The sequence below is a fragment of the Ananas comosus genome, linkage group 22, assembly GCF_001540865.1.
Source record: "Ananas comosus cultivar F153 linkage group 22, ASM154086v1, whole genome shotgun sequence".
NCBI classification, from domain to species: domain Eukaryota; kingdom Viridiplantae; phylum Streptophyta; class Magnoliopsida; order Poales; family Bromeliaceae; genus Ananas; species Ananas comosus.
The window spans coordinates 7,339,783-7,353,461 of NC_033642.1; the positions used below are offsets into that span (position 1 = coordinate 7,339,783).

Sequence of the window (13,679 nt, forward strand, 5' to 3'; positions counted from 1 at the left end):
ACTGAACTGAAACAATTCCTAAAATTTAGAGTATTTAAATTTTGATCGAATTTAGAAGTTTTAGAGCCAAAATAAAACTTAGCCAAAAGTTCGAAAACTAGTCGTATCGTAACAACTATTGAAAAGTTTGGAAACTAGTGTTATTAACTTTTTTTTTTTCTGTAATATTAAAATTTAAAAATATTTGGCTCAACTCTAAGGTGAAGGATTGTAGGGTTCCAACCCCTTTCGATCATAAACTTATGTTTCGCTTTAAATTTTAACAATAGATTTAAATCTTCAATCTTTATATCATGATCTTTTATTCTCACATTAAAATAAACATTAAACTTTAGATATTATGAAGGATAAATTGTACGTTTGGTCTTCAAACTATAAGGCAAGTGACGCTTTAGTTCTCAAAATTTAATTTGTTATAATTTGTTACTTGAACTTTCAAAATTATTACAATCAAATTTTACAATCTAATTTAGTTGACTAAATTTTAATGAATCATTAATGTAAAATTGATGTATCATCTTAATTATTAGCACAATATCAATTATAACACTATTATTTTATCTCTACATTAACGATATATCAATATTTAGTCAATTAACTGACCGTCCCTAAAGCAAGTGGTAAAGGGCTTGGTGGTTGATACCCGAGGTCCTAAATTCGAATCCTAGTTGATTCACATTTCTAGCTAAGTTTATTTCTAAATGAAATAAGTGAAACGGGTAGCGTGCTACCTATCTCTAAAAAAAAAAAAAAAATTTAGTCAATTAAATTGAATTATAGAATCTGATTACAATAATTTTAAAAATTTAAGTCAAAAATTATAATTAATTAAAATTTAAAAACTAAAATGTCACCAGTCTCATAGTTCCAGGACCAAAAAGTGCAATTTTTCCTGTTATAAAACACCTTTACAATTAAGTTCATGATGGACCAGGTCCAAATAATAATTTCTACTCTCTCTCTCTCTCTCTCTCTCTCTCTCTCTCTTATGTTACTACTTATATAGTACTTACTCCACCCTTATCTCCCTCACACAGTGAACTTAAACCTCCCAATATATCTCCAACCTCTCCACAAACTCTCTCTCACAAACTCTCTCTCTCTCTCTCTCTCTCTCTCTCTCTCTCTCTCTCTCTCTCTATGCTCTTACGTACAGCAAAGGCCAAAGAAACTATGGAGAATTATTATATGACCAACAACAAGCAATACCATGGTATGTTATCCTAAAAGGACATATATGCTTTGTATACCACTCTCTTAGATCTACAACATGGACTCTGCGGCCGCCGCCGCGCTCCCGTTGCCTGTATTTTCGCCGTCGAGCTTGGTCGACATGCCCGAACTCATGGAGAAGGGATGGGGCCAGAGTTGTAGGAAGGCGAGGCCGTCGATGAGGTTCTTCTTCTCCGACGACGATGGAAACTGTGACGGCGAAAACTTATCCTCTCATGGCCAACAACACCATTTTCTTGATGCTTGTTTTCTCTGCAAAAGGCATATTTCCGGGGACAAAGATATCTTCATGTACAGGTTTGATTACTCGACCATATATAACGATTCAGCTCACTAGCACTAATAACTTATTAAATCAAAATCATCGGCGCAACTATTATTATTAGAGATTTTAGCTTTTACACCTAAGTCTAAATAATTTCTTAGTCAATAATCACCGGACGATATGAGATTTATCTGGCACTTAGAGGTGATAATTAAATTTGATTTTGATATCAAATATAACGATCGATGCCACTAATACTTATATCTAATTGGGTTCAATTATTTTGGACCAGTAGGTTGGACCTAATAAGTTTCTAATTTTAGCGGATCCGATCATTATATTTCGTGTTTTCTCTTGGCATATTTTGATGCATGAAAATTTTTATTCGATATATCTATTTTCTATATACTAAAAGGAGTCCAGCTACTATACTCTTATGAGTATGATCGTCTTCGTACTCATAAGTCATTTTCAATGATACAGCTTCCGAATCGATGATCTATAATGTTAAACATTATCTAGAGCATTTAAAATTTTTAGAAATCAAATTTTATAATTTTTTAACATCATTTACCTTACGATCAAAAGATCTCAAAATTGATAATTTTTAACGGCCGAATGGCTAGTTTAACGGTGTAAAATTATTAAAATCAATTCTATTCACTATCTAGATAAAGATCAATAATCCCGATCTTAAATTGAAGGATCCGATCGTTCATTTTTAGGACGTCGTTCGATTTTGACGGTTCATTTTATGTCCACTTGGATCATCGATTCAGATGTCCTATCATCGAAAATAATTTATGAGTACGAAGAACTCTTTACTTATAAGAGTGTAGTAGCACTACTCTATGAAAAGCATATTTATGGAATAATTGTTACGTGGAACGCATTATTCTGAAAAAAAAAATTTTGTTTACCAAGAACTCATAGCAAACGAATTAAAACTCCTGCAAAGCTAGATTGCTATCACAAAAGAAAACCTAATTTTGTTGCGTGTATAGTTGTGGGAGTTTTTGTTTACTATGGATGTTAATGGATATGGATACCTAATATTTTATCCGCATGTTTCTCTGATACTAAGCGGATATAATTTTCAATATAGATGTAAAAAAAGAAAATCAGACAGATTCGAATTCAGGTATGAATTTTGTCTGCATCGGATCCGAACCCGAACCCGAATAGATTTATATTATATAAATATATATAAATATTTGATGTTAAATTTGAATTTTTATTTTAAAAATTTAGTTTTCAAATATTATGTTTAGAAATATGGTAAAGAAAAATGATTGTTTCTTATTCGAGTTTTCGATTCGGGTTTGGGTTTTAGGAGTTTGGTTTTTGGTAGAGTTCAGTTATGGATATGGGATTTTAAAACCCGTCAAGTTTTGGTTCGGATTTCGAATTTTTGATTGGATTCAGTTTTGGATATGAATTTCCAAAATACGTCAATTTTGAATTCAGGTTCAAGCTTTGGATTCGGTTGTCGAATTCGGGTTCGAATTTTTGAAAATCCATCCCAAATTCAACCCGTTAATATCACCATTCTCTGGCAGCTTAAGTTTTTTTTTTTTTTTCAAGAAAAAAACAGAATAATTATTTCACACTGTTTAACATATATAGACGTATGTCGCATGCAGAGGGAACGCACCGTTCTGCAGCAAGGAGTGTCGGAACGAGCAGATGGAGATGGACGAAGCCCTCGAGACCGTCGCGCGCCGCCAAAGCCTCCAATCCTCCTTCCCCTTGTCCTCTCCTGCACACAAAAACTGCGCAGTAAACCACAGCAGCACCAGCACCAGCAGCAGCAGGGTGGATGTTAGCAGGAGACCAACAATCCTCAACATGAGAGGTGGTTCCCCTCTTGTTGCTTGATAAATGCGCATGGATGCACCAATAAATAAATAAATAAATAAATATATATATATATATATATATATATATATATATATATACTATCGGAAAGTACATAGAGGATTTGATGCTTCCGATTTTTTGGCCAATCATTTTTAATCTTTGGATTAGTACTATTACCTTATGGGGACCACTCAACCCTAAAAGTACGACTCAATTCTAGGAAGGGACTGTAATCATCCCAACCGTAGAATTTTTTATCCAAAGATTAAAAAATCGAAAGTACCGAATCCTCTATACTTCCGATAGTATAGTAGCTCTACACTATATATATAGAGAGAGAGAGTAAAATAGTAAGTTTTTAATTAATTTATGATCTGAATAATGCAACCAAAAAGGAATTGTAATCCCCGCAGCTCCTCATCTGAAGCTGCTGTAGGGTTTACAGCGCGACATCCTTTTCGGTTGTCCGGTCCGCATGCTGCGGCCGACGAGCAGCTTTTTGAAAATGCTCCCGTCGCGGAGCTTTTTCAAATATGGGGTTTTGCACGTGCGCGCACAACCGCACGGCCAAACACTCCCCAGTTATAAAATTACAACCCTTTTTGAATTGCAAACCTCGCAATGTACCCTTTTTCTCTCTCTCTCTTGCTTTTCTTTTTTCCCCTTCTTTGCAGTTTTATTCTGCATGCGTGTATGAGGGGAAGAGGACTCGCAGAACGACAGAAAAGCTACATGTTGTAGTGTATGGCATGTTGTATGGTTGTTGAGGTGTGAATTTGAATTCTCTGAATCTCTCTCTACATCTGAATCTTATGGATTGATAAAAACAGATTATGGAAGTTCTTCAATTTCTTTGTTCTTTTGTGGATGTCAGCGTCAACTCAGACAAAGAACATACTAACAAATTATACTACATGCCATAGAAATTTTCATTCTAACTATGCACCTCACTTTTTCGTACCTTCATTATTTATAGGATAAACTGTAAATGCCACTCATGTGGTTTCGCACTTTCTCACTTTAGTATCCTATAGTTTAAAGTGTATCAATTTAATTTCATGTGGTTTTATTTTTCTTTTTTGGTCAGCTGCTCCGTTAACTTTTCGTTAAATCATATACAAAAAATTTCAGTTACTCCACCTATAGTTTATCGAATATTCACTTTACTACTCTTTAATTTTAACTTTATCGCTGATTTAACGAAACAAAATAGTGGAGGGAATAATAAAAGAAAAAAAGTAAAACCATTTGGTACGAAAGTGATACAATTTAAACCATATGATACTAAAATGAGAAAGTACGAAATCACAAAGATAGTATTTGAAGTTTTTCTTTATTTATACTAGCAATGCCAAATTTACAATATAAAAAAAGTCTGCAACCCTACAACTTAGGCCATCTGAATGTCAAGTTTCATACACTAGGCTTATCCTATGTTAGTAAATTCGCGAATTATTCGTGACTTATTCGCGAATTTTTAAAAAAACGAATTAAACGACCGAATTCGTATTTTTCCCAAAAATTCGGAAAAAATGCAATTTTTTGATAAAAAAGATTTATTCGCGTATTATACGCGCTCCGAATTATTCGGAGCCAAAAAAACACGGCCCACGTGCGCTCCCGCGTCGCGCGCGCTCCCGCGAGGCCCGCGAGGCCCACGCGCGAGGCCTGCGCGCCTCGAGCGCCCGCGCGCGCTCACGGCTCGCGGCTCGCGGTCGCAGCTCACGGCTCACATGCCTCGCGGGCCGGCTAGCCCAAAACAGAAAAAATCCCAAAAAATCCCCTTTCTAAACACCTCACCCAAAAACAGAAAAAAAAAAAAAAAAAAGTCTTTTCAAATTTTTTACTTAATTAACTTAATTTTGTAGCTATTTATTTTTATATTCTTAAAAAATATGAATATTTATGCTAATAACATAAATCTTGAGAGAAAAAAAACTTAATTTAATAGCTGAATTTTTTATCCTGAATTTGTAATCGATGAACATATAATATCCATATAAATCACGTATCCGAATAATTGGCGAATCCGTTTTTTAGCCGTATTTTTTAATGAATTTAAAAATTAGAAGACGAATTTTTTTCAAATTATACTCGTACCGAATTTTTGCCGAATCCGAATTATCTAACTATGGTCTTATCAACCTTTTATTTTTTCTTTTTTCTTTTTTCCCTAATACTAGAAATTGAAAGAGATTGGCTCAATCCTAAGATGGAGGATCTATGCGCATGGTTTGAGCAGAGCCGCGAAAAGGAATACTAGTAGTTTTTAGCGCCATGAAACTTAATTTATGACTACTATTTTTTGAGAGTTAAAAAATTATTTCAAAAGTAAGGCCAAATAAGCACTTAAAGCCCCTCCGCTTAAGAGGGTGCGATCAGAAGCTAATTTCTATTTCTCTTTTATAAGCAGCCCTAATTATACAAAATTCCATAGTCAAATTACATTGCATAACAGTCATCCTACAATTTTAATAGTTCTTGGATGAGCGAACTACACTACTATTTTCTCTTTTTCCTTTTATATCAAAATCCAAATTCTCCATCAATGAAAAATCAAATGGGTTATTTATTTTCTCTCACATTATTTAAACTCTCTCTCTCTCTCTCTCTCTCTCTCTGTAGAGAGAGAGAGTAAAAATACAATACTTTCGAGAACATAAAAAAATTGATACTTTCAATTTTTTGGCTTTTGAATCAATCTCTTTAATCATTTCTAACTCTTAGGGTGCGTTTGGTTCGCGCTATCTTTTAAAGATTCCTAATAATCCAATGGGAATAAAAAAATATGACGGTGTTTGGCTAAACGCACTAAGTAATCTAGTTGGTAATATTGGATTCACTTGGTAATAAGATTCACCCCAAAGTACTAATCTCATTCCCTTGAGGGAGGATGGGTATCCTCATATTAATGGAATGGGGTAATCATAATATATCTAACCTTTTTCTTTCTTCCTACCCGCCGGCCAATTGATATTATTTTTCATTACACTCTAATCTTATCTCTCTCTAAACTTATTTTTCTCTCTAAAATTCAACTTTTTTTCTCTCTCTAAACTAAGCTTTCTTTCTCTCTCTCTTTCTAAAATTTCAACTCTCTCACTCCCTCTAATTTCGACTATATTTTTTATTTTTTTTTAATTATGCTCTCTCTATAATTTATACTCTCTCCTTTTTTCTAAAAAGATGTTGAAAACTTTTGATAACATTACTAAAATTAATAAATAAATAATTAATAAATTGTATATTTTTTGTAATATTAAATAATATGGCTAATTAATATTACCGTAACGAACCAAAACACAGGAATTCTACAATTCTTAGTAATAGGATGAATAGGAAAAAGATTGTCGAATATCTTTTATTCCTAATAATCTTCATAATCGAACCAAACCGCCCTTAGATTAATATTATTACCTCTACGATAAGCCATTCAATCTCTAAAAGGAAGCCACTATCATCTTAATTTCTACAATCTTCGATCAAGTGCCAAAAAGTCGGAAGGCACCGGCCCTTATACTTTCAAAATCATAGTAAGCTTTAATACATATATAAATATATATATTATATATATATATAGAGAGTTCTGGGCTACTATTAGTCAGCAAAATCCCATTGTTGCTACAGTATTTTTAGCCTTTGATCAAACTCTTTTCATTATTTTTAACCATTGATTAAATACTATAATCCAGTGGGGACCACTCAACCCTAGGGGGACCACAACTAATAACCCGACCTATATCATCCTGACCCTACCAATTTTTCATACCAAGGGTTAAAAACTTGATAGCAAAAATAGCATTTACTATTAATAGTATTCCAGCCTATTATAATATATATATATTATATATAATATATATATATATATAATATATATAATATATATATAAAGAGGAGAGGGGCAAGATGTCCGGCCTATATGGCTATCGATAGCACCAAGCACTTGGTGGCTATCAAATTTTCTGCCGTTAAGATTAACTACTTTGATTATTTTTACCCGTTAATTATACTATTAACCAACCACCCACTCAACTCTTGACCCATATCATCCTAACCGCACATTTCTCAATCCAAGTGCTAAAAAACTAATAGCACCAACAACTTGGTGCTATTGATAGCATAACAGCGTCTATCATATATATATATATATATATATATATATAATTGAGCTAGAATACTTTTAAAAGCACCAACCCCTTGGTGCTTCTAAGTTCCTAGCTCTCAGATCTACTCCTTAATTACTAATGCTCCTTGGATCAAACACTATTCCACCTACCACCATCATCTCAACCCTACATCTTTCCATCCAATAGTTAAAAACTCAAAAACACCACCTTCTTAGTGCTTTTGAGAATATTCTAGCTCAACTATACATATATATATATGTATTTTGATATTCTATTTACCACTTGATACATGAACCGAGCTAGTAACACTTAACCCCAAATAGGTAAATTATGGGGTAATTGCCTATATACTGCTTAATACAAAAAAAATCTATATTTATATATGCCCCTCAAAAACATTTGTCAACAAATTTACACATCTAAAAACCCAAATTCTTTAAAAAAAAACAACCCTCAAAATAGGGTATATAAGAAAAACAAACAAACAAACAAACAATCTTTTCAGGAACATGTTTGAACCAAACGGATAAAAAAAAAAAAAAAGGAATTTTACTAGGGTATATAGGCAATTTTCTCTGAAATTATTGATTGGGTCCACCTGTAGCCCATTATTTAACCGTGACTATGGATTTAGCAAGTCAAAGGATAACACACACCAAAATAAGACATTTTATTATTTTAACATATCTTTCTACACTGTCCAAAGGATACGACTTGAATTCTGAATCTCTGATTGGGAACGACCATAAACAAAAATATAACACCATATGCAACTTCAACAATGTGATTACTTTCGAATGATGAGAGTAGATATAAACTTGAGGTTATCTGACACAATCTACTGGAGAATTAACAATGTGAAAGATTTCAAAATTCTCTGTGATCTCCTAAGCAACAATTAGTATGTATAATCGTAAAGAGCTTCCGATATCGCCTCGTGGAACTAGATTGATAATAGCAAGCCATAAAAGAATAGCAAGCCATACCGTTGATTGTGCTTCAGCTGACGACTCGCACACAACAGGACGTCAGGATTGATCTTTCCATTCATTCAATTTGTCGGCCGTCTTCTTTAGAGAAGCAATTGTAAAGCTGCAACAGGTGAGAAAAATCATAAAAAAATAAAAGAAAAGAAAAGAAAAGAAAAGAAACAGATCAGTTGTACAGCTAAGCTAAACTCAATAGTTTCCAGATATATCTAGCTGCACAAGTAATTAGGCATGCATAGTTTATGAATTTTAAAATTCTAACTTAGAGAACAAAATTATTGCCAAATTTGTAGTACTACATTCCCTACTTAACACAACTTCCTATATAAGAATCACTTATCTAGTTGAGACATATAAACTGGTTTAGAGAATTTCAGAAAGGATGAGTCCTTGTAAAGAGGAGAGAGATTTGACCGAAAGAGTTGGAGTTTCTGCAAGCTAGCAAAGAGCTTCTAATACGGAAACCATAAGAAATAATTAAATTCAAGTGTGTCGTAAAGAAGGAAAGACAACAATCTCTGAAATCTTACTTTATAAGGTCATTTCATATCAGACAAATACTAACTACCAACGATATATTAACACCAAAATCTGATCAAAACAAGAAATTAAAATTTAGCTAGTTACGTCACAGTATAAGATCACGTAACCATAGCTTCTAAATTGAGGAACATGCTGATCTCCCAAGAATATATAAGCTACAAACCAGAAAATGGTCAAATAACAAAAGCTTAAATCCAGAACCTCATTAATATTATGACTAATGAATGATGAATGTGTTTTATATGTTTACATTTTAGCAAGTATAGCAGGACTAAAAATGACATAGCAAGCATTTGATATATGCTCGAAAAATGACATAAAGAACTATTGGTGTACACAGCAAAAGACTTTCTAGTTCTGATAAAATGACATAGCAAACCTTTGATTTATGCTCGGCAAATGACAGAAAATAAGTAATTGATGTATACAGAAAAACACCTTCTAGTTCTGAGAAGTGAAAACATTCATTTTAGTTGGCATCATGCCGGTAAAAGAAATATAGTGACTTTAGATAGTAGCACCGGCCAGTTTGCCCACCTTATATTGAGAATAAAGCTCATGACGCTGATAACCTAAATCCACCATATCAACAGAAGGTATGATAAAGATAGTTAAGGTCATTCCACTCCATTTATAAGGAATCATAATTCATTCAGTTGGTTTTTGTATAACCAAACATATAAAGTTCGATACAGAATTCTGTGAAAACACTTCACGACAATATTATTAGCTTTCACTTCACAACAACACTGCTAGTAAATCAAGCCATGACTATAAAGTAACAGGGGCAAACCACTGGAAGACAAATGGTAAGGCAGGGTGGGATGGGCGAGGGTGCAGGTTGAAGTCCCAGTTAGTCCCAGTGTCGGGTGTACAGGGCATAAGATTTCTGGGTTATATAACAAACGTCAAAACATGAAGATCATGAGCATTTGCCAAAATGGGTAGAAGACATATGAGTTGGGTGCACAGGGCATAAGATTTCTGGGTATGTAACGAACTTCAAAATGGGAAGATCATAAGCATTGCGAAAATGGGTAAAAGACAATACATATTACTATCAATATCTAACCAATAGTGATTAGTTTTTTTTAAAAAAAAAAACACTTCTTAGCTCTTCTTTTGGAGGACTAGCATCATAATACTGAACTAGATTACTTAAGCACTTACTATAGGCTACTCTATTGTATTCTCTCCATACCATAAACAGCTTGGACCCCCAATCTATAAACATAATGGCCATAACACACCTATGGCTACCATATAATCATTGACTACCTTGACGTAACAATGATTCCATAATTCACTTTTAATCCGAAACACAAACAGCAAGGTGGTATTCCTCAAATAATGCTTGTCATGGCGTCATTTCAGTGTTCCTATCTTCAATACTCTCATCATTCTTGGTTTACTAAACAACAAATACTTAATTCGGTGCCCTAGAAGTATGTACATGAAGGTGCATTAAAAGGCATTTCCCATAACGATTCTTCTATCCTCTGTAAGGTTGAGCACTACTGAAGATGGTTCGAGCGTGCAAAATTGAATTTCAATTTGCTATGAACAATTGGAAACCAAGTACTGCCTCATATATTTTTATTCCACCACTAACAAGCAAGCTCTAGTTCTCTCTTGTGGTTCTCATTTGTGTGTGCGCGCGCGCACGTGTGCGCGAGAGAGAGAGAGGTATTCTGAAAGAGAAGTTCTTTTTATGGGCTTTTCTTCTTAATCCTCTTCATTTCAAGTTTATATACATGAGAGTTTAATTAGAGAACCAATTACTTGGTGAATATAGCAGCAAACATGCATAGCTTGCCGCATAAACACTTCCTCCGAAATAACTTATAACCAAAATAAGGGGCATATGAGGGTTCTTTTTAAAAAAGGGCATTTCAGCTTAGGGCCTATTTGGATGCATGGATATCTTGTCCAGCATATCTCTTTGATTTACTTAAAATTGAAGAAGCTTTTGGTAATTGATAGATGAGCAGCATGATCAAATCTCTAGAAAGGCTTACCATATTCAACCTTCAAGTCATTTTCTTGGAACAAAATAAATCACCTCGTATATTATTCAATCACGAATGCAGCGACCTTCCAAGGAACTAACATCAACCTAGTAGTTTAGAATTACACAAGAAAATCATCATATCACATAAGTTCTCAATGGATAACTTGTTCCGACTTTCAAACAAAGCCTTGATGGACAGAAGAGCATAATGTCATTTCAAGAAATTTGTTAATTTGAAACATAAAGATATTACAGTTATATGCTACATGAAGTCTTTTCTAAACTTTTGCATTCTTTCATGCCCAAATCAAAAAGATGGATCATGTTTGATTTCTTTTTAAGTTGAGGGGGCTATTTCAAAATGGACTATACTTGTGTAAATTACACCACTAGTCCTCGAATTTCTCATAGGATTCATTTTAGTCCTCGAACTTTAAATTTCGATGTTAGAGATCCTAAACTTTTAAAAGGTTTCAGTTTAGTCCCTATACATATAAATTGAGGGCAAACTATCGGCTACACCTAGTGCATCTGTATATTTATATACTATGCATTTATCAATCCTTTATTTCATCACATATTTCAACTCTACCATCCATTGAGTAACATTTTTTATCAATTAGACTGTTAAAAGGTATCAATTGGGTGAACAGTCAGCAGAATTTATAGTGTCTGAACTTATAGGCACAAGTAAGAACTTTTACTCCAAGACAAGGACTACAATGAATGAAATTTTGGAAGTTTAGGGACTAAAATAAAACATTGTTGGAAGCTTAGGATCCCAAATGTTGAACTTAAAAGTTCAAGGACTAAAATGAAACATGAGTGAAGGTTTAGAGAGTAGTATTTGGGGGGATCTCCATACAAATTTGCCAAAAATATGTGATAGAAATTAAAAAAAGACAAACTCCAATTTCCATTAGAAAAAAGAAATAATAGCATAAATATCCCCGCAAAGTGGAGATATTGCATACTTACCCTCTAAATATAATTATTTTATATATCCTTACAAACTTCAAAAATGTATAAATATATTTCTGGACTAGTCAAAACTCATCATATTTTAGTATAATAACTATTATGCCCTTAACGTAATTAGAAATGGCAACCAATTAGGATGGGGAGATTAAGCTCTATTACTTTTCATTAATAAATCAATTCGATTCCTTTCAAAATATTTTTTATTGCTAATTTTATGAGAGCAATGAGGCGGAAAACGGCAAAATAGCTTTTTTAAGTAAAATATAGTGCCTTCTAACTAGTCAAGGGGTATATATATAAATATATTTAGTTGGACTAAAATACTATCGGTAATAAATGAGCTCCGTTGCTACCGACTTATTTTCAATGATGGAGCTTTCAAATCAACACTCTACACTGTTGAACATAATGTATATCATTTGAAATATTTAGAAATCAAATTTCATGCTTTTTTTGATATTATTCTCTTGTTTATCAAGTAAAGGCAAAAATAAACAGTTCAAAATAAATATCCTTTAAAAATTTATTATAGAATCTCGTTTTAAATAGTTTAATAATTTTTTAATAAAAATTCAATTGATTTGGATTGATCTGGATTCTTGTACACCGTTAAACGAGTAAACGCCCCACGATCTTTAAAATTATAATTTTTATGACGCTTTGATCATTAGGTCAATAGTGTAGAAAACGCACGAAATTCAGATTCTAGATACTTTAGAGGAGTAAAGAGCGGAGAGCTAGGGCACAAACAGGCACTCTCGTACCTGCTCAGGGGCTACGATGAGGAGCTTCGTCGGGGGACGACGCGTTGCCGCGCCGGAGCTCCTCGATGAGCGCGCCGAGCTCCTTGCGCGCGGATTCTCTCCCGAACATGAACCCGTACCTGGGAGAGTTTCCCCGATCGTATATAATTTAACAATCGAAACCCTAGAGGAGAAACAAAAAGGGAAAAAGGAAAAAGGGAAACCCTAACCCTAGAGGCGAGGGAGGGAGGGCTCACCAGAAGGAGACGGCGGAGAAGACACCCGCCGCCGCCACCGTTTGAAGGAGGCTGAGTTTCTTCTCCATCGCGGCTCGAATGGAATAAGAACTCAACAAGCGTGCGTCTTCTTGTTTTTTCAGTATGCGCTTTTTTCTTTTTTTCTTTTTTTCTTTTTTTTTTTTTTTAAAGGAATAATTGCTTATATATCCTTCAAAACTTTAAAAATATCTCATTTATTTTTTTTTATTTCTAATATACCCATAGTATGTTCTTTCGTTATTTCATAATATCCCTACAGTTACTGATCGTTAAGTTAACTTAACTTAAACGTGAGTTAAATATATATTATAGTTAAAAAAAATTAAAATGCCTCTTTTGCCCTTAAGTTAAGGGCAAATAAGAAATATCGGTAATGTTAGAAAGGTATATTTAAACAAATCAAAAATTAAAATACATTTTGTGCTCCTAACTTAGGCTTAGTTTGGTATTGAGGTCTATCAAACGCTATTAGATAAAATGGAGATGAGGAAAAAGCATATAGGGATATACTTCTGCATTCTCCGATGGGACCATAGAAAATATATCATAACCTACTCATCGCGATATGCAAAATGTAATATTACTACTTACGAAAACAAACAGGATATTTTTTCAACGTACTTTCTCACCGCATGTAAAGCAATCTCCC

The 13,679-nt window shown here is 33.7% G+C and overlaps 1 protein-coding gene and 1 long non-coding RNA gene across 2 annotated transcripts; one reads left to right on the forward strand and one right to left on the reverse strand.

Moving 5' to 3' along the window:
- Positions 1,013–4,217, forward strand: LOC109727440. The gene is made up of 2 exons (XM_020257571.1): positions 1,013–1,530; positions 3,142–4,217. Exons 1-2 carry the CDS (start codon positions 1,271–1,273, stop codon positions 3,374–3,376), a joined length of 495 nt encoding a protein of 164 aa, XP_020113160.1. The 5' UTR covers positions 1,013–1,270; the 3' UTR covers positions 3,377–4,217.
- LOC109727673 lies at positions 8,132–13,169 on the reverse strand. Its single transcript, XR_002220810.1, has 3 exons — positions 13,010–13,169; positions 12,774–12,892; positions 8,132–8,577 (listed from the first exon to the last, which is right to left on the reverse strand). It is a non-coding gene; the product is annotated as an uncharacterized LOC109727673 (long non-coding RNA).